This window comes from Anomaloglossus baeobatrachus, chromosome 2, assembly GCF_048569485.1.
Source record: "Anomaloglossus baeobatrachus isolate aAnoBae1 chromosome 2, aAnoBae1.hap1, whole genome shotgun sequence".
NCBI lineage: Eukaryota > Metazoa > Chordata > Amphibia > Anura > Aromobatidae > Anomaloglossus > Anomaloglossus baeobatrachus.
The window spans coordinates 715,719,278-715,745,720 of record NC_134354.1 but is presented as its reverse complement, the minus strand read 5'-3'; the positions used below and the strand labels follow the sequence as shown (position 1 = coordinate 715,745,720).

Genomic DNA, 26,443 nt, shown 5'->3' with positions numbered 1-26,443 from the left:
CCTACGTAGTAAATAACGGAGTGTTCAACCCTGTGAGTAGCTCGGCACTGAAGAGTACATGTGGGTGTCTATTATTCTAACATAAGGGGATTGGAGATTCTCAATATATGACTATGATGACCCAGTTAAAAACATAATGATACAATTCAAAACAAGGAAGAAAAATATCCAGCGCGGTCCAAATTCTCGTATAAAAAATCATCTTTATTGTTTAATCCTTAAAAGTAGGAGTTTACAGGCGGTCAGCAAAAATACATGGATGTTAATAGGACCCCACAAAGCTACGCGTTTCGACGTGAGTCTTAATCATGCTTAAATGATTAAGACTCACGTCGAAACGCGTAGCTTTGTGGGGTCCTATTAACATCCATGTATTTTTGCTGACCGCCTGTAAACTCCTACTTTTAAGGATTAAACAATAAAGATGATTTTTTATACGAGAATTTGGACCGCGCTGGATATTTTTCTTCCTTGATTTCTATATGGCAGCCCAGCCCTCCGTGCGCAGCCCTGGATATACAGCGGATCACAGCAACTCGGTGAGCTGATTTCTCTCTTTTTTGTCTGGCTAATTCAAAACAAGGTGTGATTAATACAAGGACCTTGACTTCAAAATACAGGTAGTCAGTTCTGATTGGAACTAGAAGATTTGTCTTGTTAAAGGGGATTATCCAAAAATTTGAGTATTTTTCCTATGGGCTAAGAACTTACAGGCAGGTAGTTATCAACTACCTGCTGTCACGCTGCACTACTGAAGTTACTGAAGCCACAGCTAATTTAGCTTCGGAGTGCAGTTTAGCAAGCAACCGCTAGGGGTCAGCAGAGAAGTCAGTAATCCGAGTCAACAGCAAGAGGTTTAAGACAGATTCATGGGGAGAGACACATTGTGGTCAGGAGCTAGCAAAGAGTCAGGAGCGGAAAGGCCACTTTATATACAACAACATCGCTAACGAGATGTCGTTGGGGTCACGGAATTCGTGACGCACATCCGCCCTCGTTAGCGACGTCGTTGCGTGTGAAACACGCGAACGACCGTTAACGATCAAAATTACTTACCTTATCGTTGACGCGTCGTTCTATTCCCAATTATCGTTGCTGTTGCAGGACGCAGGTTGTTTGTCGTTCCTGCGGCAGCACACATCGCTATGTGTGACACCGCAGGAACGAGGAACATCACCGTACCTGCGGCCGCCGGCAATGAGGAAGGAAGAAGGTGGGCGGGATGTTCCACCCGCTCATCTCTGCCCCTCCGCTTCTATTGGGTGGCCGCTTAGTGATGTCGCTGTGACGCCCCCTTTGAAAGGAGGTGGTTCGCCAGCCACAGCGAAGTCGCTAGGCAGGTAAGAACGTGTGACCGTTCTTAGCGATGTTGTACGCCACAGGCAGTGATTTACCCGTGATGCACAACCGACGGGGGCGGGTGCTTTCACCAGCGACATCGCTAGCGATTTCGCTGTGTGTAAAGTGCCCTGAAGAGTAGCATACAAAAGAAAAGGGAGAGACGAATGCCAGAGTCAGGAGCGAGGATACAGGTCAGAGGTCGGTAAGTCCAAATACAGATAAGGGAGAAGGCCAAACAGGTTAGGACAGAGGAAAACAGCAGACATGAACAGGTAGTCAGGGAACAGGATCGGTAGACGAACGGGAGAGGGTACAAGTCAGGACACAGTAGCAGGGAGGCAGGACAGATCGGGAACACTCACCAGAGCCAGTATACACGCTGCAAGGCAGAAATATCACTGGCGCTGAGCCATAGGTGCAGCGGCAAAATATAGTGTCCGGGGATCTGGAACGAGGCAGGGGAAGTTAACTCCTGACATGACCAGGCTGGAACTGGGTGTAACAACAGCAGGGAAAAGCCAGCCTGGATCATGACACCTGCCTGTTCTACCTAGCAACGATCCCTGCCGTCTCTGAGCGATCACAGACCACTCATGCCAATGATTCTCCTGCCGACAGAGCAGCTTTTTCTCTTATGCTGCTGGTGTCTCTGCCAATGTCATGTTGATTGACAACGACTCCCCACTGCTTAACTTTCCTCCAAGCTGTTTGCAACAACCTCCCTGCTGAGCTACTTCAAGAACTGTACCTAGAAGGATTGATGCTGTTTTTAAAGACATAGGGCAATCCCACCAAATATTGATTTGAATTGTATTTCTCTTTAGTATATTCAATTTGCATGATGTTATTTGATAAAAAATGATCTAACATCAATTCCATTTTTTAAAGGGAACCTGTCAGGTGCAATATGCACCCAGAACCATGAGCAGTTCTGGGTGCATATTATCCCTGCTTAAGGGGTACTTTGCACACTACGACATCGCAGCTGCGATGTCGGTGGGGTCAAATCGAAAGTGACGCACATCTGGCGTCACTGTCGATATCGTAGTGTGTAAAGCGTTTTTGATACGATTAACGTAAAAACGTAAAATACGTAACGTAAAACGTAAAATAACGTAACGTAAAATTACGTAACGTAAAATAAAGCGTCGTAATCGTATCATCGGTGTAGTGTCCGTCATTTTCATAATTGCGCGGCAGCGATGGTACGATGTTGTTCCTCGTTCCCCTGTGGCAGCACACATCGCTGTGTGAGAAGCCGCAGGAGCGAGGAACATCAGCTTACCTGCGTCACCGTGGCTCACGCCGGCTATGTGGAAGGACGGAGGTGGGCGGGATGTTTACGTCCCGCTCATCTCTGCCCCTCTGCTTCTATTGGCCGCCTGCCGGGTGACGTCGCTGTGACGCCGCACAACCCGCCCCTTTAGGAAGGAGGTGGGTCGCCGGCCAGAGCGACATCGCAGGGCAGGTGAGTGCATGTGAAGCTGCCGTAGCGATAATGTTCGCTACGGCAACGATCACAAGATATCGCTGCTGCGATGGGGGCGGGTACTATCATGCTCGGCATCACAAGTATCGGCTTGCGATGTCGTAGTGTGCAAAGTACCCCTAACAGTCCCTGTATCTAGTAGCACAGATAAAGAGATCTTTACAAAAAGTATTTCTAAAGATCCTTTATGATATGCTAATGAGGCCAGGGACTAGTAGCAAGGGCGTTAGTTCCCCCAGACTAGTCCGCCCTCTTAGCATGTTAGGACACCCACAGGGATGTGCTAACATGCTATTCAATGTCCATTGCCCAGCGTCATCAGTGGTGACGCAGGTACCTGTGTCCGTTGTCACTGCTTCAGAACGCCGGGCTTAGGCTCAGTACGCATGATCAGAAGTCCCAGAACTTCCGGTCATGCGCACTATGAAGCCCGGGGTATGCATCCCGGCTTCAGAGAGGTCTAGTGACCATGACCGGATGTGCCGGGACTTCTGATCCATGCACACTGAACCTAAACCTGGCGTCTCAAGTTGTGACAACGAACACAGGTATGCGCATCACCGCTGATGACGCTGGGCAATGGGCATTGAATAGTATGTTAGCACGTACTTGTGCTAACACATGGATGAATAGAGTGTAGTAACTAACATTTGAAATTTGTAACACTTTAGACACCGTCCAGGTCTCATATGTGAATGTAACCAAAGTACTCACATTTACTCCTCTGGATGCACATACACTTGGTATATTATACAATAGTCAAGTAAACACCACCATGTCTAAAATTTTGTTATTGTAACTTATCTACACAAATGTGGTTGTTAAGTAAATGGACCTTGACATCTTTCAAGTAGCAAGCTTCACACCGGTGACCCGGGGCTATGGTTATTTTTGCTATGGGGATAAGAAATTAAAGGAAGTTCTTATCTTCCTGCCTGTTCTGGCCTTCAACAATCAGTTCTGGCTCAAGTGGCGAATCTCCAGATTAATTTGATGTTATGTCAATAGAAAAGTTCTTTCTTTTTTGCTCTGCTCTGTTGACAGAGCATAACTGCCAACATCATGTTGACTGACAGCTGGCTCAGACTAACACAATAGGAAGCTAGCAGTCAATCAGCTTGACATTGGCAGTGAAGCCCTGCCGACAGAGCAGAGCAGAAGATAAGAAGTTGCCCAGACGATGTGACATCACCAGAAGCAGAAGAATTGCCAGAATTACCTCACAGAAAGAATCAGTTGCAATCCCATGCTGTCCTGTCTGTATACTCTTGCTTTTTTTCCCCAGCCCAGGAGATGTGGTATGATCAGACCATGTCCCTGTTTGGTCAGACACGGCCATTACACAGTATGGTACATAGCAGGGACACATATATAAGATTATGTCAGCACTGGAATTTTTTTAACACATCTGTAGTGCCCCTGAACCCATCAGGGCACTACTAGGTACTGCATCCTGACAAAGATGCAGGGCCTACCCCCAGGGACCTGGAAGACCAGTGCCAGTACCACCAAAACACATAACATCCCCAGTTCCCCACTCCCAATTAGGGATAACTGACTAGTCCAGGACCCAATAGATGGTCACTAACTGACAACCCGGTGGGAGGGGACAGACAGAAAGACAGTAGGGAGTCCGATAGTGACAGTTGAAGGGGACGGACGTGTCTCCAGATGGGGTCGTGTAGCAGAGACCTAGGTGGCGTAGGAGAGTGGTTGCCAGGGAGGGTACAGCCAGGTACCCCTGGAACCAGAGCACCGACGGGGCACAGGGCCCTACGTCAGGCGACAGCTTCAGGCAACCTGACAAATACCTACACAGTGAGGGGACCTTCACGGACCTCACTGACCCAAGAATCCGAGGGTACCAGCAGTAAAGACTGAGCCAGGCACCGGAACAGAACACCGACCCTACACAGTTTGCACTGCCCGCCGTATGGACGAGAGACTGCTGACAGACAAACGCTCCAAGCTACGGTGTACCACCAACCAGTGAGAGGTGCCGGGGAAAGAGACTACCAGGTCACCACACCGGCACTGGGACAAAAGGGACCAGGGGTCTGAACCAGCCATCCTCAGTGCCTCAGCTCAACACCACTGTGAGTAAAAACAGAAGTTGCAGTGCATCCCCATCGTGAGGTCTCCCTTCTTTCTGCGTTGGATCCTGCAATTCACTCCCTGGGGCCCGACCCTACTTGCGGAGGGCCTAACATCCAGGCTGCCATCACCATCAGCCCCAGTGGTAACAGACTGTGCAGCGGCGGGTTCCATCACCATAACCGCAACCCGCAAGTGGCATCACGAGATAAACTCTTTAATTCCCTGTATATAATCCCCTTTAAAAAGCGACCCGGGCATCGGCCGTTACACAACTGTGACACAGCATCCCTGTATATATACGGCCCGGGACTGAGTACCCCATAGCTCTGGGGCGTCACACATCCAGTTGGGCATCTAATTTTCATGCCAAGATCTATTGACTAAAGGCTGCTTTACACGCTGCGACATCGCTAGCGATGTCGCTAACGATCGCATCCACCCCCGTTGTTTGTGCGTCACGGGCAAATCGCTGCCCGTGGTGAACAATATTGCTAGGACGTGTCACATGTACTTACCTTCCTAGCAATGTCACTGTGGGCGGCGAACAACCTCTTTTTTAAGGGGGCGGTTCGTGCGGCATCACAGCGACGTCAATCAGCAGGCCACCAATAGAAGCGATGGGGCGGAGAGCAGCCGCGTTCACGTCACTCCCACCTCGTTGCCAGAGGACGCAGGAACGCTGTTGTTCGTCGTTCCCGGGGTGTCACACGTAGTGATGTGTGCAGCCTCAGGAACGACGAACAACTTGCGTCCAGCACCAGCAACAATATTTTAAAAATGAAAGACGTGTCAACGATCAACGATTTGGTGAATATTTGTGATCGTTAGCGGTCGCTCGTAGGTGTCACACGCAACAACGTTGCTAACGAGGCCGGATGTGCGTCACGAATTATGTGACCCCAACGATATCTCGTTAGCGATATCGTTGCGTGTAAAGCGGCCTTTAAATGTACTTTGTTTTTGGGACAACTCCTTTAAGTCTATTCTGAATCCTATAAAATATTCCGACAGTGATCTGATTGCTTTGAAAAAAAAGACTTGCAAAGTTATAGAAGCACTTGTAACGCACAATTACATCTGATAAGAGTTTAGTGACAAGTCCCTGTAAAATTAGTTGTGTCCTTGTTTTCAGTTGCCAGTTGCCTTCACAGCTTGTACGATGACTAAAGAAAGTTGCGCTGAGTCACACGCATGAAGTTTATACTTAAAAAAAAGAGTGACTCTATCGATGACAATAGATGTTATTCTTGTCTCGGTCAGGGCCATCACAATAGTCCGCTGAGCCATTCATCTATTCACTGTGGAATTGCTGACTAGAGCGTCATCCAACGCAAAACTAACAAAGCGGGGGGCACAAAATGTAAGCCAGGGTCACACAGGGGGTTACGTATCATCTACTGTTTATACAATTTGGAACCAGAGGCGTAATGACCAATGTGTCCCAGTAGTCACATCACCGGGACAAAAATGAGGCGGAAGTGTTTCTAAACTGTTTCTATTGTTATTATATATAATATGTTTTGTTTCTGTATCTCAGTTAGGTTTTATGATGTGGACAAGCGAACCATGAACATTTATGGGCTTAAAGACATTCACATCCCCTGGTCATAAGCTATACAGACAGTAGACACATACAGAATTCACAAGCTACTAATTAACATAAAAAGGCCTTGTGCCAAGATTGCTTTTTTTCATGCTTTTTTCCTTTGCTTCTTTTAATCAATAAAAGCAATGAGAAAGCATCCCAGCAACGTCTATGAGAATCCTGACTTGCTGTGCACACGCTGCTTTTTTTCTTGCAGTTTTTGTTGCTGAAAAAAGAAGCCGCATGTCAATTGTTTCTGCATTTTTTTTCACCAATTATCTTCAATGGAGTTAGTGAAAAAGGCAGGAAAAAAAGCATGTGTAATGCACAGGTTGCTTTTTTGTACGTTTTTATGTGCTTTTTTTTTATGTAACTGGGGTTCCCTGCAGCCATTTCCTCATCTCGTGGTCTTTACCACAGGACCTTGCAGCAGGGAACTCCGGTGATGTCACAAGGTGAATTGAGTTCATAGCGGGAATCACCAGGGTTTCCTGCAGATCCGCTGGCATGAACTTGGTTCACCTTGTGATGTCACTGAGGTTCCCTGCACCAAGTTCACAAAGCCAGTGTGAGCAGAAATTTTTTCATCTCATGGTTTTTACCATGGGACCTTGCTGCAGGGAACTCCAGTGACGCAAGTGCCCTGGTCTGTGAGGCGATCCATACCTCAGTAACCCGGGGTCATCATGGTGATGGCCCAGGTTTACTATGGCAGAGAACGGGTTTCTGTGATCGCACTACAGGGACCTGATTGCCAGGGAGAGGTAAGCGATTTTTCTCCTTGCCTCCTGAATGCTGCGATCGCACTGATAGCAGCATGAAGGGGTTTCAACTGCCGGGAAAGGTGTGGGCACTGCTCCTGGCAGCGAGAGCCGGGTCCCAGCTGTAAGATCAGCTGGAGACCTGGCGGCAATCGCGGAGATACAGCGCCTGAATCCTTGCGGTCGCCATGACTTAAAAAGCACAAAAAGAAGTATGTTAAAAAATGCATAATCGCAATAAAATATGTGCGTTTTTTTCAGCTGCCTTTTTCCTGCCAAAATATGCGTTTTTATGTGCAGATTTTCTGCACACAAAAATGCAACGTGGACACATAGCCTTATGGTTAGGTCAAGGTTTGTAGTAGAACAGAAGAAATAGACAAAAATGGTAGACAACACCCTTCAGGGACGAAATATTTCTAACTTTTGAGGGTTCATGTTGAAAAAAAATCACCACTAAATGTTACCAAAAAAAAAATAGAAAACATAAAACACAATAAAAAGGAAAAAAATTTAATTGCAAAGATAAATTGAATATTTTCATGTAAAAATGTAATACTAGTAATCACATAGACAACATGTGCCAGGAATATGTAGGCATGTACCTGAGCTGGTTGATGCAGGGGACTTGCTGCGCCGGGAAGGTCCTGGACTCTTGGTTGTACTCCTGCGTGGTATATTGGGAAGCTTGGTATATGATGTAGATTTCACAACCCGACATTCTGAAATAAAATAAATGTATCTTGAAAATATACTCAGACAGTTCCATAGATTTAAGGATGAAAGAAAGCACAAGTCCACCAAGGTCAACCTATAACCTAACATGTTGATCCAAAGGACGGCAAAAACCTCGAATGTGACAGATGCTGATTGCCCAAGAAGGAAAAGAACGTACCTAATGAGGTGGGATCACCACATAGTAGAGTATCAAAACCAAGTTTCTTTTATTTGATAAATCACACACATAGTGACGAATACAAACATCTAAAACCAATTAAAAGCACAAATGCACTTCTTTGTCATAATTGTATAGTGTACCTAGGAGATCCCACTTTCAGGTGGTGCCATCCCTTTTTCTTCCTTCTCAGATGCTGATTGCCCCATACTCCACATATTGCAATCAGATTAGCTCCCCGGATTAACGTTCCATTGCAGAGTCTAATATCCATAGCGTGTCATATATTTATCAAGAAAGGCATCCAGATCCTCCTTGAACTTGCTTGGTGAATTGACCATTACAACATTATATTCTATAGAACCAAAGAGTTTCACAGAAGATAAGAGTCAACAAGTAAACATGCATTAGTAGGTTCACAGACTACTGATATTATGAAGAAAATCTATTGGCTCAACACAATATTAAATTGCAGCGTAAAACATTGATTTCACATACAGTACTAAGGGCGGCTTTGCACGTTGCAACATTGCACCTGCGATGTCGGTGGGGTCAAATCGAAAGTGACGCACTTCCGGCGTCACTTTCGAGATCGTAGTGTGTAAATGCTAGATGATACGATTAACGAGCGCAAAAGCGTCGCTATCGTATCATCGTTGCAGGCTCCGACTTTTTCATAATTATGTTACAGCGACAGGTACGATGTAGTTCCTCGCTCCTGCGGCTGCACACATCGCTGTGTATAACGCCGCAGGAGCGAGGAACATCTCCTTACCTGCCGCCGGCGGCTATACGGAAGGAAGGAGGTGGGCGGGATGTTTACATCCTGCTCATCTCCGCCCCTCCGCCGCTATAGGCCGCCTGCCGTGTGACGTCGCTATGACGCCGCACGACCCGCCCCCTTAGGAAGAAGGCAGGTCGCCGGCCAGAGCAACGGTCGCACGGCAGGTGAGTGCATGTGAAGCTGGCGTAGCGATAATTTTCGCTACGCCAGCTATCACAAGATATCGTACCTGCGACGGGGGCGGGGACTATCGCGTGCGACATCACAGCATCGGCTTGCGTTGTCGCAACGTGCAAAGCCCGCCTTAGAGCTGCATCAATAGCTCAGAAGTTGGAGGTGCAATCACCAATTCAGTCTGTATTTGAAGCCTAGTTTCATTCATTGTGGAGCATAGTGTACTGCTATACATTGTCACTCCTGATGACAGAATTTGAACAATAAATGTAAAACTCCACAAAAAATGTCAGAAAACAGGCAGACTGTTACTAATATAAAAAGTACAATTCTAGTCATGGTTAACAATAGCTCCTCATTATCCGTCATCAATCTCTGAAGCTGTTGTATGCTGTTATAGGTGCTTACCTTGCATAACACATTCAACAGAACAAGGGCCGTCCCTTAGGGCTACTTTGCACACACAGATAAATCTTTGGCAGATCTGTGGTTGCAGTGAAATTGTGGACATATTATTCCATTTGTACACAGCCACAAACCTGGCACTGATTGTCCACAATTTCACTGCAACCACAGATCTGCCGCAGATTTATCTCTGTGTGCAAAGTACCCCTTAGGGGTCGCCAGCATTTACAGCGGAAGCTATATTGATAATAGCAGTTGTGCATTAACACTGTCCAATGTTGAGAGTGTTTTATGAGGTTTGGTGAAATCATGGTCATATGACCAAGATGTCACCAAAAGTCCTGTACCATACAGGAGTCTAGAGGAACTGAAGAAGAGGAGACAGACTGGTAAGAATTCTATATTGTAAGTGTGTGTGTGTACGGCCTGCGCTCAGCCACAGCCGAGCCGCTCGGGTCCGGGCTCGTTTGGTGGGTGGCTCGAGCGCCTCCGGCACCCGGTGTTCACGTCGCTCTGAAGGGGAGCTGGCGCTACGTGAAGGAGGGTGATCTTCGGTGGGGATGTTCACGGCCGGGGCCATGGAGTTTAGGGATGTAAGTTCGTGACGCCACCCATGGGTCGTGGTGAATATGGACACCACCGCTGCCGTTAACTAGGCTCCCGAGGACGGTGTTGCGCAGCCTGGTGTTGACCCCCTCCGTGGGCAGGGGGTAATGGTCCCGGTGGTCGCGAGGTGCGGGCGTCATGGTGAGGCGCGGTGCGCAGCCCGAGGGCACTGTTGTACTCACTATGACAGATACACCGGAGTCTCTGGTAAACCAAAAGGATGGTGGTCGGTGCCAGCAGCCGGCTGTGCTTGGTCCCCCACCCGGTTCAGTGGTTCCCGCCTTTCTCCTGCACCTCGTTTTGTAGAATTTGACTGCCTACGTTTCAGCGATGGTAGTCCGCTCCCCGGCTTTATGTGTGTCGGGGAACCCGTTTGCCTGCAGGCGCTGGCCCGTGAGATCCCTCTGCCTGTGTGGTGGCTTTCTATCCCCTCGGTGGGCTGTTGCCGTCTTTCGGGTCTTGGGACGGGAAAGGACCTAAGGTCCAGACCTCAATCAGTAAATTTGACGTGGTCCAGTGGCTTCTGGACCTCGTTCTGGGTCTGAGTACCCCTCCTGGTGCTCCGGTTTCCAGTTGGTTCCCCGGTTCGGTACCGGCGGGCCACTACCCTGTCCCGGTCCCTTACGGTTCCACCAGCCGTCTTCCCGGCTCCTGCAGGCGGCAACCACCGTCTGCCTCCTGGCCACAGGGTATCTGGGCTACGACTCAGACCCCTGACAGACGTTTACTCTTTACTACTACTCTCTTTCACCTCCAAAACTCATCTCTCCTCCTCCCTAACTTCATCTGCTGTGTTTTTCCCGCCTCTATCCGATCTCCTTGGTGGGCATGGCCAACCGTCTGGCTCCGCCCCCTGGTGTGAACGTCAAGACCTGAGAGGGGTGACTCAGGATTTTTAGGTTGACTGCTGTTACCTTGTAAGGGGACGGGTGTTTGTGCAAGGGCCTACCTGTGACTACCTGGCTAGTCCAGGGCGTCACATATGTACTCTATGTATACATGTGTCTGTATGTAGTGGCTCTGTGTATAAATGTCTCTGTATTTATGTGCTCTATGTATACACTACCGTTCATAAGTTTGGGGTCACCCAGACAATTTTGTCTTTTCCATAAAAAAATCCTACTTTTATGTATCAAATGAGTTGCATACTGAATAGAGAATATAGTCCAGACATTGACGAGGTTAGAAATAATGATTTTTACTTGAAATAATAATTTTCTCCTTCAGACTTTGCTTTCGTCACAGAATGCTCCTTTGCAACAATTCCAGCTTTGCAGACCTTTGGCATTGTCGCAGTTAATTTGATGAGGTAATCTGGAGATATTTCACCCCATGCTACCCCCCCCCCCCCCACCCACAAGTTGGATTGGCTTGATGGGCACTTTTTGCGTACCATACGGTCAAGCTGCTCCCACAACAACTCAATAGGGTTGAGATCTGGTGACTGGGCTGGCCACTCCATTACAGATAGAATACCAGCTGCCTGCTTCTTCCCTAAATAGTTCATGCATAATTTGGTGATGTGCTTTGGGTCATTGACCTGTTGTGGGATGAAATTGGCTCCAATCTAGTGCTGTCCACAGGGTATGGCATGACGTTGCAAAAGGGAGTGTTAGTCTACCTTATTCAAAACCCCTTTTACCTTGTACAATTCTCCCACTTTATCAGCACCAAAGCAACCCTAGACCATCACATTACCTCCACCATGCTTCACAGATGGCGTCAAGCACTCTTTTATTAGCCAGTCTCAGATATGGCTTTTTCCTTGCCACTCTGCCCTGAAGGCCAGCATCCCGGATTCTTACTCTTCACTGTAGACGTTGACACTGGCGTTTTGCGGGTACTATTTAATGAAGCTGCCAGTTGAGGACATGTGAGGCGTCGATTTCTCAAACTAGAGACTCTAATGTACTTGTCTTGTTGCTCAGTTGTGCAGTGGGACCTCCCACTTCTCTTTCTACTCTGGTTAGAGCCTGCTTGTGCTCTCCTCTGAAGAAGTAGTACACACTGTTGTAGGAAATCTTCAGTTTCTTGGCAATTTCTCACATGGAATATCCTTCATTTTTAAGAACAAGAATAGACTGTCGAGTTTCACATGAAGGTTCTCTTTTTCTGGCCATTTTGAGAGTTTAATGGAACCAACAAATGTAATGCTCCAGATTCTCAAGTAGCTCAAAGGCAGGTCAGTTTTATAGCTTATCTAATCAGCAAAACTGTTTTCAGCTGTGCTAACATACTTGCACAAGGGTTTTCAAGGGATTTCTAAACATCCATTAGCCTTGTAACACAGTTAGCAAACACAATGTGCCATTAGAACACTGGAGTTGTGGTTATTGGAAATGGGCCTCTATACACCTATGTAGATATTGCATTAAAAAACAGACGTTTGCAGCTAGAATAGTCATTTACCACATTACCAATGTATAGAGTATATTTATGTTTAATTTAATGTTAGCTTCATTGAAAAAAATGTGTTTTTCTTTCAAAAACAAGGAAATATCTAAGTGACCCTAAACTTTTGAACTGTAGTGTACATGAATTTGTACATATGTGCTCTGTGTATAAATATATGCCTGTATGTAGGTGCTCTGTCAATACATGTGTCTGTATGTATGTGCTCTGGGAAGAAATATATGCCTGTATGTAGGTGTTCTGTGTATATATGTGTCTTTATGTATGTGCTTTGAGTATAAATATACAGTATGTCTGTATGTAGATGTTCTGTGTATATCTGTATCTGTATGTATGTATGTACAGTCATATGAAAATGTTTGGGCACCCCTATTAATGTTAACCTTTTTTCTTTATAACAATTTGGGTTTTTGCAACAGCTATTTCAGTTTCATATATCTAATAACTGATGGACTGAGTAATATTTCTGGATTGAAATGAGGTTTATTATACTAACAGAAAATGTGCAATCCGTATTTTAACAAAATTTGACCGGTGCAAAAGTATGGGCACCTCAACATAAAAGTGACATTAATATTTTGTAGATCCTCCTTTTGCAAAAATCACAGCCTCTAGTCGCTTCCTGTAGCTTTTAATGAGTTCCTGGATCCTGGATGAAGGTATATTTGACCATTCCTGTTTACAAAACAATTCCAGTTCAGTTAAGTTTGATGGTCACCGAGCATGGACAGCACGCTTCAATCATCCCACAGATGTTCAATGATATTCAGGTCTGGGGACTGGGATGGCCATTCCAGAACATTGTAATTGTTTCCCTGCATGAATGCCTGAGTAGATTTGGAGCGGTGTTTTGGATCATTGTCTTGCTGAAATATCCATCCCCTGCGTAACTTCAACTTCGTCACTGATTCTTGCACATTATTGTCAAGAATCTGCTGATACTGAGTTGAATCCATGCGACCCTCAACTTTAACAAGATTCCCGATGCCGACATTGACCACACAGCCCCAAAGCATGATGGAACCTCCACCAAATTTTACTGTGGGTAGCAAGTGCTTTTCTTGGAATGCCGTGTTTTTTTGCCTCCCTGCATAACACCTTTTTGTATGACCAAACAACTCAATCTTTGTTTCATCAGTCCACAGGACCTTCTTCCAAAATGTAACTGGCTTGTCCAAATGTGCTTTTGCATACCTCAGGCGACTCTGTTTGTGGCGTGCTTTCAGAAACGACTTCTTTCGCATCACTCTGCCATACAACTTCTTCTTGTGCAACGTGCGCTGTATTGTTGACCGATGCACATTGACACCATCTGCAGCAAGATGATGCTGCAGGTCTTTGGAGGTGGTCTGTGGATTGCCCTTGACTGTTCTCACCATTCTTCTTCTCTGCCTTTCTGATATTTTCCTTCGCCTGCCACTTCTGGGCTTAACAAGAACTGTACCTGTGTTCTTCCATTTCCTTACTATGTTACTCACAGTGGAAACTGACAGTCTAAATCTCTGAGACAACTTTTTGTACCCTTCCCCTGAACAACTATGTTGAATAATCTTTGTTTTCAGATCATTTGAGAGTTGTTTTGAGGAGCCCATGATGCCACTCTTCATAGGAGATTCAAATAGGAGAACAACTTTCAAGTGGCCACCTAAAATACCTTTTCTCATGATTGGATACACCTGCCTATGAAGTTCAAAGCTCAATGAGGTTACAAAACCAATTTAGTGCTTTAGTAAGTCAGTAAAAAGTAGTTAGGAGTGTTCAAATCAAGAAATTGATAAGGGTGCCCATACTTTTGCACCGGTCAAATTTTGTTAAAATGCGGATTGCACATTTTCTGTTAGTACAATAAACTTTATTTCAATCCAGAAATATTACTCAGTCCATCAGTTATTAGATATATGAAACTGAAATAGCTGTTGCAAAAACCCAAATTGTTATAAAGAAAAAAGGTTAACATTAATAGGGGTGCCCAAACTTTTTCATATGAATGTATGTACAGTACAGATCAAACGTTTGGACACACCTTCTCATCTCTTGAAGAACTGTTAAGAGGAGACTTTGTGCAGCAGGCCTTCATGGTAAAATATCTGCTAGGAAACCACTGCTAAGGACAGACAACACGCGGAAGAGACTTGTTTGGGCTAAAGAACACAAGGAATGGACACTAGACCAGTGAAAATCTGTGCTTTGGTCTGATGAGTCCAAATTTGAGATCTTTGGATCCAACCACCGTGTCTTTGTAGAAAAGGTGAACGGATGGACTCTACATGGCTGGTTCCCACAGTGAAGCATGGAGGAGGAGGATGTGTGATGGTGTGGGGGTGCTTTGCTGGTGACACTGTTGGGGATTTATTAAAAATTGAAGGCATACAGAACTAGCATGCCTACAACAGCATCTTGCAGCGGCGTGCTACGCCATCCGGTTTGCGTTTAGTTGGACCATCATTTATTTTTCAACAGGACAATGACCCCAAACACACCTCCAGGCTGTGTAAGGGCTATTTGACTAAGAAGGAGAGTGATGGGGTTCTACACCAGATGACCTGGTCTCCACAGTCACCAGACCTGAACCCAATCGAGATGGCTTTGGGTGAGCTGGACCGCAGAGTGAAGGCAAAAGGGCCAACAAGTGCTAAGCATCTCTGGGAACTCCTTCAGGACCATTGGAAAACCATTTCCGGTGACTACCTCTTGAAGCTCATCAAGAGAATGCCAAGAGTGTGCAAAGCAGTAATCAAAGCAAAAGGTGGCTAGTTTGAAGAACCTAGAATATAAGACATATTTTTAGTTGTTTCACACTTTTTAAAGTATTTCATTCCACATGTGTTAATTCATAGTTTTGATGCCTTCAATGTGAATCTACAATTTTCAGAGTCCTGAAAATAAGAAAACTCTTTGAATGAGAAGGTGTGTCCAAACTTTTGGTTTGTACTGGATGTATGTGCTTTGTGTGTAAATATATGTCTGAAAGTATGTGCTTTGTGTATACAGGTGTCTATAGGTATGTGCACAAAGTATACATATGACTGTATGTATGTCTTCTGTGTATACGATACATGTGTCAGTATGTATATTCTCTGTGTATACATATGTCTGTATGTATGTGCTCTGCATATGCGTGTGTATGTATGTATATATATATGAGATGTTTCCTCAATAAAAGCTATAGATGCCTCTGGGAACCCTGTAGGTATCTTTTAAAACTGTCCACAAAGCGTGTTTAAATATGGTAAAGGAAATAAAAATGAAAAACCTGGGTACTAGCGCTAATTAGGATGTACAACATATTTATTAATAATCTAAAATAATACCTTTTGAGAGATGACCCCTCTTCTTCAGATAAGATTTTATAAGTATTTTATTGAAAAATGAGGGGTTATCTCTTGAATTGTGTTATTTTAGACAATTAATATATACCTTGTACTAAGTAATTAGCGCTATTTCTATTTCATTTCCTCTACTATATCCAAACAAACAAGAAAGAAACGTTATGTTTGGCTTGCACTGCATATAATCAGTAGTTTTGCAGATACTGCGCTTTGTAAAAAAAAATAAAAATATTCTATTGTGGGAATAACATACAGTGGGGAAAAAAGTATTTAGTCAGTCACCAATTGTGCAAGTTCTCCCACTTAAAAAGATGAGATTTGCCTGTAATTGACATCATAGGAGGACCACAACTATGAGAGACAAAATGAGAAAACAAATCCAGAAAATCACCTTGTCCGACTTGGCAAGATTTTATTTTGCAAATTATGGTGGAAAAAAAGTATTTAGTCACCTAAAAACATGCAAGATTTCTGGCTCACAGACCCGTAACATCTTTTTTAAGAGGCTCCTCTGTCCTCCACTCATTACATGTAGTAATGACACCTTTTTTTGAACTTGTTATCAATATAAAAGACACCTGTCCACAACCTCAAACAGTCACAATCCAAACTCCACTATGGTAAAGACCAAAGAGCTGTCGAAGGACACCAGAAACAAAATTGAAGCCCTGCACGAGGCTGGCAAAACTGAATATATGCAATAGGCAAGCAGCTTGGTGTGATGAAATCAACTGTGGGAGCAATAATAAGAAAATGGAAGACATACAAGATCCCTGATAATCACCTTTGATCTGGGGCTCCATGCAAGATCTCACGTCGTGGAGTCAAAATGATCACAAGAATGAGCAAAAATCCCAGAACCACACGGGGGACCGAGTGAATGACCTGCATAGAGCTGGGACCACCATAACAAAGGCTACCATCAGTAACACACTACGCCACCAGGGACTTAGATCCTGCAGTGCCAGATGTGTTTCCCTGCTTAAACAGTACATGTCCGGGCCCGTCTTAAGTGTCTGAAATTTGCTAGAGAGCATTTGGATTATCCAGATGAGTATTGGGAGAATGTCATATGGTCTGATGAAACCAAAGTAGAATTGTTTGGTAGAAACACAACTTGTCGTGTTTGGAGGAGACAGAATGCTGAGTTGCATCCAAAGAATACCATACCTACTGTGAAGCATGGGGGTAGCAACATCCTGCTTTGGTGCTGTTTTTCAGCAAAGGGACCAGGACGATTGATCCGTGAACATGAAAGAATGAATGGGGCCATGTATTGTGAGATTTTGAGTGCAAACCTCCTTCTATCAGCAAGGGCATTGAAGATGATACCTGGCTGGGTCTTTCATCATGATAATGATCCCAACCACACCGCCACAGCAACGGAGTGGCTTTGTAAGAAGCATATGAAGGTCCTGGAGTGGCCTAGCAAGTCTGCAGATCTCAACCCCATAGAAAACCTTTGGAGGGAGTTGAAAGTCCGTGCTGCCCAGCGACAGGCCTAAAACATCATTGCTCTAGAGGAGATCTGCATGGAGAAATGGCCCAACATACCACCAACAGTGTGCTCCGACCTTGTGAAGACTTACAGAAAACGTTTGACCTCTGTCATTGCCAGCAAAGGATATATAACAAAATATCGAGATGAACTTTTGTTATTGACCAAATACTTATTTTCCACCATAATTTTCAAAATAAAATCTTGCCAAATCAGAGAAGGTGATTTTCTGGATTTGTTTTCTCATTTTTTCCTCTCATAGTTGTGGTCCTCCTATGATGTCAATTACAGGCCTCTCTCATCTTTCTCAGTGGGACAACTTGCACAATTGGTGGCTCACTAAATACTTTTTTTCCCCACTGTAACAATGCCACAAACACATGTAGTATAGAGCCTATTTTAATAAGAATCCTACTACGGAAATACATAATGATCAGCTGTGTATTCCCGCCTGCGTCTTAGATTCTACAAACTTACAAACAGTAACCTGAATAAATTAAATAATAATTAATAATAATTATATTAATAATGGCAATATAGAACTATAAAATAAAATTTGCCTTGGCACATACAAAGCACAAGGGAAATTATGAATTGAAAAGGCCTTTAAATTACAATATTATCTTGATTGCATTTTTATCTGATCATGGCTTGAAATTCTTTCATCAATATCTATAATCAAGTAAATCATAGTCCAAAGTATCTGCCCATTGCAGACTGTGATTTTACTCCCTAAAGAATGAATTAACATAAATTAATCAGAACATCTCAACTACAAAGTTATTTAATTATGAAATATTTTAATCTAAATCTGTAACCATGTTAATAACAGCAGTGTCCTAATTTCTCTGAAAAGCAGATCAGGATAGGTGTTTCAAAAAACTTTGCTGAGTTGATAAATATATCATCAGGGCTGACCTTACGGGTGAACGACCTGTAGATTGGCAGGTGGCGGTAGTAGTGGGCAAGGGATTGACTCCGGACGCCCCGACATACTACATGGCAGAACTGGTCCTCGCTGGGAGTGTGGACTTGTGCCATGTGGGCTGCGAACAAGTGCAGGCTGCATACTGACGGTAACATCAGCTCACCAGGACCGGATGACAATTCGTACTCACAAGGAAACCAACAGTTCATTTCAAGCTAAATTTTCCTCAACGGTTCCTTCTCTGCAAGAACTTCACACTCCAGATAGCGGGCACATATCTACCAACACTTTATAGTTTTACAAGGCATGTTCTGACACAGTCCTAGATCCCGCTGGGTTGCTTCGGCTCTTACTGGTTCTGTGAGTTCCAGCACAACTCAGGTCAACATTATGAAAAACGAACATGACTAAGACCACTATGGTGGTTGAAACGCGTAGCACGTGTCCCCCTCCCTGCATGGAGTGGGTTTTTTACTGTTGATCGATGGAATGATTGTTATTTAATAAATGCGTAATTTTGAAATAATCCTCAAGTCCGTGGTGCATCGCCGGAGAAAAAAACTTTGTTAGTTTTTCCTATTGCCACGCGCCACACAGCGTGTACCTCCGAGCTGAAGCAGGAACGGAATACAAGAGTGTACAAGGGTGAGCTGACTCAAACTGTGTGTTTTTCAAGGTCAACGTTATAGTACAACTCGTGACAGTCACTCTCCCATCCAGTAATGGCATGTCTAGTCTCCTTAAGGGTTGCTCGTGACCAAAGTTTTTGCTCCCAGACACTTGGGGGGAAACCTCTTGGGTAGTCGACTACATTCTTCAGTAAGGATAACTCTTTACCTTGACGGATAAAGAGTCTGCGCCACTAGGGATAACTTGTTACCTTGACTGTTAAGGGGCCTGGCTACTAAAGTCCTGCACCAGTAGGGATAACCAGTTATCTTGATGGTTAAAGGGTCCGGCTACTAAAGTCCTGCGCCAGTAGGGATAACCAGTTACCTTGTCGGCTAAGGGGCCTGCCTAGTAAAGTCCGGCGCCAATAGAGATAACGAGTTACCTTGACGGCTAAGGTACCAGTCTAGTAATGTCCAGCGCCAATAGAGATAACCAGTTACCTTGACAGCTAAAGGGCCTGGCTACCAAAGCCCTAGGCCAGTAGGCATAACCGGTTGCCTTGATGGTTAAGGACCTGGCCACTGGAGTCCTGTCCTGCATCTCCTATTTACCAACACTCCTGAGAAACTATTCACAGGGCAGGATGAAATATATGACATCAAATATTACAAATTAATACCTTGATTATATTAAGTCAAATAAAATGGGAATGAATAAGATTAAACAGGCAATACCTCATATGAGTACACACATACCAAATATCTTACAGAGTCGGTGGGTGCTGGATAACATCACAATCAGAATAGGCTTATGGCTAAAGTACAAGTGCAAAGTCACATAATAAATATTACTTACTTTTGATTAACCAGTTTGCGTATATAGTGACATCAGCTTAGTACAACATTACATATTTGGTGATATGACAACAGCAAAACATCATAAGTAAAAAGTAGTTACAGTGTTAATATGAACCAGTGTAAAGGGTGGTACCTGCATGTATATGTATAAATGTCAAGGACTCTGTGGTTTGTGTCTTTCCACCCCAACACCGTTTCGCCTTGCTCCACCTGGGGGTGTGTTAAGGGGTCTGGCTACTAAAGTCTTGTGCCAGTAGGGATATCCTGTTACCTTGACGGTTAGGGGCCTGGTCACTAGAGTTCTGCCCTATAACTTCTATTGTCTGGGGCCGGTCAGTTCGAGGATTGGTCTCTCATTTCAACACTGTTCAAACTCTGTGTCTCAGTCAGCTCTCGAGGTTCGCGCTATCTTGTCTACAGTCTCATTGTTTCCTTTGCTGCCACAAACCACCCACTGTATGCAACCTTTATGAACTATAGGCTATCAGTCTGGAACCATCGCTCACTAGATCACCACTTAACTGACTCTTCAGCAATGAACCATCTATTACCCTACCAACTAACTCCACGCATTGTGAGCTAGTCCCAACAGTTAACTACTGCTAACTCTATAGTCTGGTAACTTCCTATACACAAGTGATATACCTTACATTTTACATTACTACATATCACAGGAACACACTACATTACATCATATGGTACAATAGTCACAAAAGAAGCAAGACATTGTTCACATTACACTAAACAGTACAATTACACGATTGGTGTCTTAAGGGGCAGGGACGAGACAGCCATAGTTCACCACTCTTACAGACAAAAAAAAAAAGCATCAAAGGTTACAAGACTGGTTCAGTGTCGAGGAGGCACAGCTTTTCTCCCATATTTGGGCTCCTCCTATAAAGTTAAAAAGCCTTAAATTTGGAAAACCTTTCACCTCAGTTGTATGAGTATCACTTCATCCTTAGGTAATTGACGCAAGTCCCTCATTTATAACCCACATCAATTAGCTGGGAATAGAGATTGTATAATCTCTGTCCAGAGACTCCAGAACATCCATAAATTACAAGGACAATTAATTAATATTAATAGGCAGCATGCAATGCTTTACGTTCCCTGCAGAAGAACTGAACACCTACTGCTAGGATTCGCTACAGCTCACAGTTAATCATTAAAATGAACCTGTCAGGTGTAATATGCACCGAGATCCACGAGCAGTTCTGGGTGCATATTGCTAATCCCTGCCTAACTGTCCCAAACTATAGTAACATACATAAACAGATCTTTAGAAAAAATATTTCTAAAGATCCTTTATGATATGCTAATGAGCACAAGGACCAGTCGTAAGGACATTAGTGCCTGTGCTTATTCCGCCATCTTATCGTGGGGCGTGCCACCATACTATTCAATGCCCTTTGCCCAGCATCATCAGTGGTTACTCGCTTGCCTGTGTCCATTGTGACCACTTCAGAACGCCGGGCTTAGAGTTATGCTAATGAGCGTGGGGACTAGTCGCAAGGGTGTTAGTTCCTGAGCTCATTCCGCCCTCTTAGCATACCCACAGGGCACTTCTGGTCATGCGCACTAGACCTCTCTGAAGCCGGGACGCTTACACCTGGCTTCATAGTGCAAATAATTGGAAGTGAAGGGCATTCTGATCATGCGCACTGACCCTAAGCCCAGAGTCTGAGAGGTGGTGACAATGGACACAAGTACGTGCGTCACCACTGATGACGCTGAGCAGTGGACACTTAATAGTATAAGTATGTAGTATAGTATGTTAGCATGCACCTGTGGGCATGCTAACATGATAGGAGGGCAGACTAGTCGGGGGAAATAACGCCCTTGCGACTAGTCCCTGCGCTCATTAGCATATCATAAAGGATTTTTAGAACTACTTTTTCTAAAGATCTCTTTATCTATGCTATTAGATACAGGGACAGTTAGGCATGGATTAGAAATATGCACCCAAAACTGCTCGTGGTTCTGTGTGCATATTGCACCTGACAGCTTCCCTTTAAGGCTGTGCGCCCACGGGAGATTAAACCTGCAGATTTAACTGTGGAAAATCCGCGTATTTTCTGTTTTTTCCAGACAAATCCATAGGTTTCAGCATGTACAGACACTCCCCATGTTATCCTATGGGACATGGGGAGTGCTGTGTCCATGCTGCAGATACATGCGGCTGCGGAATATGCTGCGGATGTCCCGTAACTGCATGTCAATTCTTTCTGCGGAATTACCTGCGGAAATCTCGGCTCTCCACTATGGAGATAGAGGCCGGGACTTCCGCAGGTAATCTGCATGAATGTCCTCAGGTTTTCCGCAGCTATTTCGCTGTACTATCGCAGCTAAAAATAACTGCGGATTCCGGCGACCAGCTGCAGGAAAAACTGCGGCCGTACCTGCGGATACATCTGCAGGTACAAACTCCCGTGGGCACGTAGCCTAATAAAGCTTCCAATAGTGGAACATTTCAATCTCAGTTTATTTTTAGGAGACAAGATTACCAAAATAAGTTGTAGATCCATGATCATTTCATTCAATCGTTCATCAGGTGATCTTATTCCAGACTGTCCCCTACACTTCATATTTGCTAATTCACAGGGACGATATTAAAATAGGTATAATGGATAGTAACATAAAACGTTGAAAACACAAGACTAAAGGCCACTTTACATACAGCGACATCGATAGCGATGTCGCTGGTGAAAGCACCCGCCCCCGTCAGTTGTGCATCACGGGGAAATCACTACCCGTGGCGCACAACATCGCTAGGAGCAGTCACACATACTTACCTGCCTAGCAACGTCGCTGTGGCCGGCACACCGCCTCCTTTCTAAGGGGGAGGTTCATGCGGCGTCACTTCGACGTCACACGGCAGCCGTCCAATAGAAGCGGAGGAGCAGCCAAAAGAAAGACAGGCCCACCTCATTGCCGGATGACGCAGGTAGGTGTTGTTTCTCGTTCCTGGGGTGTCACACGTAGCGATGTGTGCTATCTAAGGAACGAAGAACAACCTGCATCCTGCAACAGCAACGACATTTAGGATTCGAACGACATGTCAACGATCAACAATTAGGTGAGTAATTTTGATAGCGGTCGTTCGTATATTTCACACGCAACGACGTCCCTAACAAGGCCGGATGTGCGTCAAGAATTCCGTGACCCCAACGACATCTCGTTAGCGATGTCGTTGTGTGTAAAGCGGCCTTAAGAGAGCAAAATGCCTTTGAAGTGTACAGATGTCCGTACAACTCCAAGGGATCTTAACCCACCATCCATTTCACAATGCAGAACATCTTGTAAAGTTGCTTGATCTTTCGTATCACAGGGGATGTTACAGAATAGCTGATGAAATGGTTCATAAAATGCCGGGGATTATAAGAATCACATCTCCTTGTTCTACTACTGAAGAACAGACAATTGCCTTCAATGACAGACATAACCCAAATAAATCATACTGCTGATTAGACCAGCAGCAGAAGGATGGCAGCATACTTGGCTGTGGTGCAAGGTTTGTGCTATCCTCTGCCAGGGGAGGACTTGGTTGTACTTCTATCTGCAATGCTAATTATATTATGAGCTTAAACAATCAATACAATCTATAAAAAAAGACCTGCTACATGATATCAACAGTAGTCACCCCAGGATGATTTTAGAAGAAAAGCACAGCTAATGAACTGGGGGGGAAAAAAAGTCAAAACTGCAGGCAAAAATCTTGAAAAAAACACATTAAAAACACATAAAAAATACACTTTGAGTTTCGTTTTTCATGTCAACACATCAATATTTGCAGCAGAAATGTTTGATGCAAATAGGTAATGTTTGTACATCTTTCAGCAGACTTTTGCTAAATAAGCTGAAGCCAGCATGCTGTAGGGGTTAAAAATAAAATCAAGTATGCCTCTCTGCTGTTTACTGAAACTAAAGGCTTTATCACTTGGTGATTATCATTGCTATGACTAGGGGGTTTGTGCACAGGCGTCCCACATGCCCCCTGCTGTGATTGATACCTCACTGTCAATGTACAATCTCTATAGAGAGCCTGGTGTGGGTGGGACAGCTCCCTTGGATCAGCTACATTACGAAAGCTAAAAATTCAGATGATATCAGAATGGCTGCAGCCAATAAACTAACTATAAACTAAGTGATACATCGTTGGATTCAAACAGGAATCTGGAAAATCATGGCTCAGTCTGCGCTGCTGTGAATAAGGTGATGGTCCAATCCGTAGTATAAGGGTATGTGCACATGATCAGGACCCGCTGCATTCTGGAGGTGGCGAGTCCTGACCTGTGGTACTGTGAGTCTCCTCCGCAGGAGATCGCAGCTGCTCATGCTCATGATCTGGGCGCGGGCAGTTGCGATATCTCGCTGTGTTCTCCCCGTGGAGAACGCTTGAGTCTCTGCAGCAAAGAATTAATATGATGCAGCTCGGGAAGCCGCACCACAGGTCAGTTTTTGCTTCGGGAAAACCAAGCACATTGGGCAGGAGATTTCTACAAATCCTATCCACTGTCCTTGTACTGTGCAACTCAGCGTTTTGAACGCAGCAAAAACACTCTGCATCCAAAACACCGACACCCTGATCATGGGCACGCAGCCTTAGAAAAAGGTTGCTTTATTGACGCATTTCAAGTTGATTCCCCATGTCTTCCTCAGAATAGGCACCAAGTATTTTCATATTGGGTAAGACCCTATTGCACTTGTTTTGTCCACAACTTTATACACCACATTATTGGATTCAGATTCTCTTTGCCTACATCATGCTGCTCTCAGATGAGGTAGCAAAAACCTGCTGACAGATTCACTTTAAAAGTCATATGCAAATGAGGCTGTATACCTAAAGCCTCTGTCACTTCAGCTCTATCACCCGCTCAGCGCCGCCTACTCCTGCTTGACTGACACAGCTCATTTACTTGATGTCACACAGCATAGAGACTGTCACTCAAACAGGAAATGGTGGTGGGGAATAGAGCTGGAGTGACAGAGGATTCAAATCTACAAATAGCTCTTCAGACTCATTTGCATATGAATTCATAGTTACATAGTTACATAGTTACTAAGGTTGAAAAAAGACCTAGGTCCATCTAGTTCAACCTTCCTCCACCAGTTCTACATTTAGTCACTAATTCATTTATAACCAACAATGTTTTGTGTACTGAGGAAATCATCCAGCCCTTTTTTGAAAGCTGTTATAGTATCTGCCATTACTACCTCTTGTGGTAGGGCATTCCACAGTCTGACTGCTCTAACTGTAAAGAACCCTTTCCTATTTAGCTGTCGGAATCGCTTTTCTTCCACTCGCAGTGAGTGCCCCCTAGTCCTTAGTACTGACTTTGGAAGAAATAAGTCATGTGCCAGTCCTTTATATTGACCACACATATATTTATACATATAAATGAGATCTCCTCTGAGACGTCTTTTTTCTAAGCTAAACATATCTAACTTTTTCAACCTGTCATCATATGGGAGGCCTTTCATTCCTTGTAATAGTCTAGTTGCCTGCCTTTGAACTGACTCTAACTTCTGAATGTCCTTTTTAAAATGTGGAGTCCAAAACTGGACCCCATATTCCAGATGTGGCCTTACAAGTGATTTATAGAGGGGTAATAATACGTTGGGATCGCAGGATCTAATCTCTCTTTTTATACACCCTAGAATCTTGTTTGCTTTTGCAGCTGCTGCTTGACATTGAGTGCTGCTGCTCAGCTTATTTGTAATGAGAATACCCAAGTCCTTCTCCTGTTCTGTAGTCCCGAGTTTACTTCCATTTAATGTATACGCAGTTATAGGATTACTCCGTCCTAGGTGCATTACTTTACATTTATCAACATTAAATCTCATTTGCCAAGTATCTGCCCATTCTGACATCTTATCCAGATCTTTTTGTAATATTATACTATCAAGGTCAGTTTTTAATATCCTACATAGTTTGGTGTCATCAGCAAAGACTGACACTTTACTATCAATCCCATCCACAAGGTCATTAATAAAGAGATTAAAAAGAATTGGTCCTAGCACAGATCCCTGCGGCACCCCACTGCTGACTATAGCCCATTTAGAGAATGTACCATTTATGACTAGTCTTTGTTTCCTATCTTTTAGCCAATTCCTTACCCAGTTGCATATAGTTTCCCCCAGTCCTTGCTTCTGGAGCTTTAGTATAAGCCTATTATGTGGTACAGTATCAAATGCCTTTGCAAAGTCCAAATAAATCACATCAGCTGCATTACCAATATCCAGGTTTGCACTTACCCTCTCATAGAACCCCAACAGGTTGGTTAGACACGACTTATCTTTCATGAATCCATGCTGTCTGTCAGTTATTATATTATTTTCTGCAACATATTTTTGCATGTCATCCCTTAAAATGCCCTCAAAAACTTTGAATACTACTGATGTCAGGCTTACTGGACGGTAGTTGCCTGGATCTACCCTCTTACCTTTCTTAAATATCGGTACCACATCAGCAATCCTCCAATCCTGAGGCACCAACCCTGTTACAAGCGAGTCTAAAAAGATGAGATACAGCGGTCTGTCAATTACGGAGCTCAATTCCCTCAATATTCGTGGATGAATGCCGTCTGGCCCTGGGGATTTGTCAATGTTTAATTTACTCAGACGTAGGCGTACTTCTTCTTGTGTTAAATTAATTATATCAGGTGGT

The 26,443-nt window shown here is 44.3% G+C and overlaps 1 protein-coding gene across 4 annotated transcripts in view; it reads right to left on the bottom strand.

Moving 5' to 3' along the window:
• DCLK1 (doublecortin like kinase 1) overlaps positions 1–26,443 on the bottom strand; it is a 537,868-nt gene that overhangs the window by 226,710 nt on the left and 284,715 nt on the right. For all 4 annotated transcript variants that reach the window (XM_075337323.1, XM_075337324.1, XM_075337325.1 and 1 more), the window contains exon 5: positions 7,879–7,995. In XM_075337323.1, the coding sequence (XP_075193438.1) occupies positions 7,879–7,995 (117 nt within the window). The remainder of the gene's footprint in view (positions 1–7,878; positions 7,996–26,443) is intronic.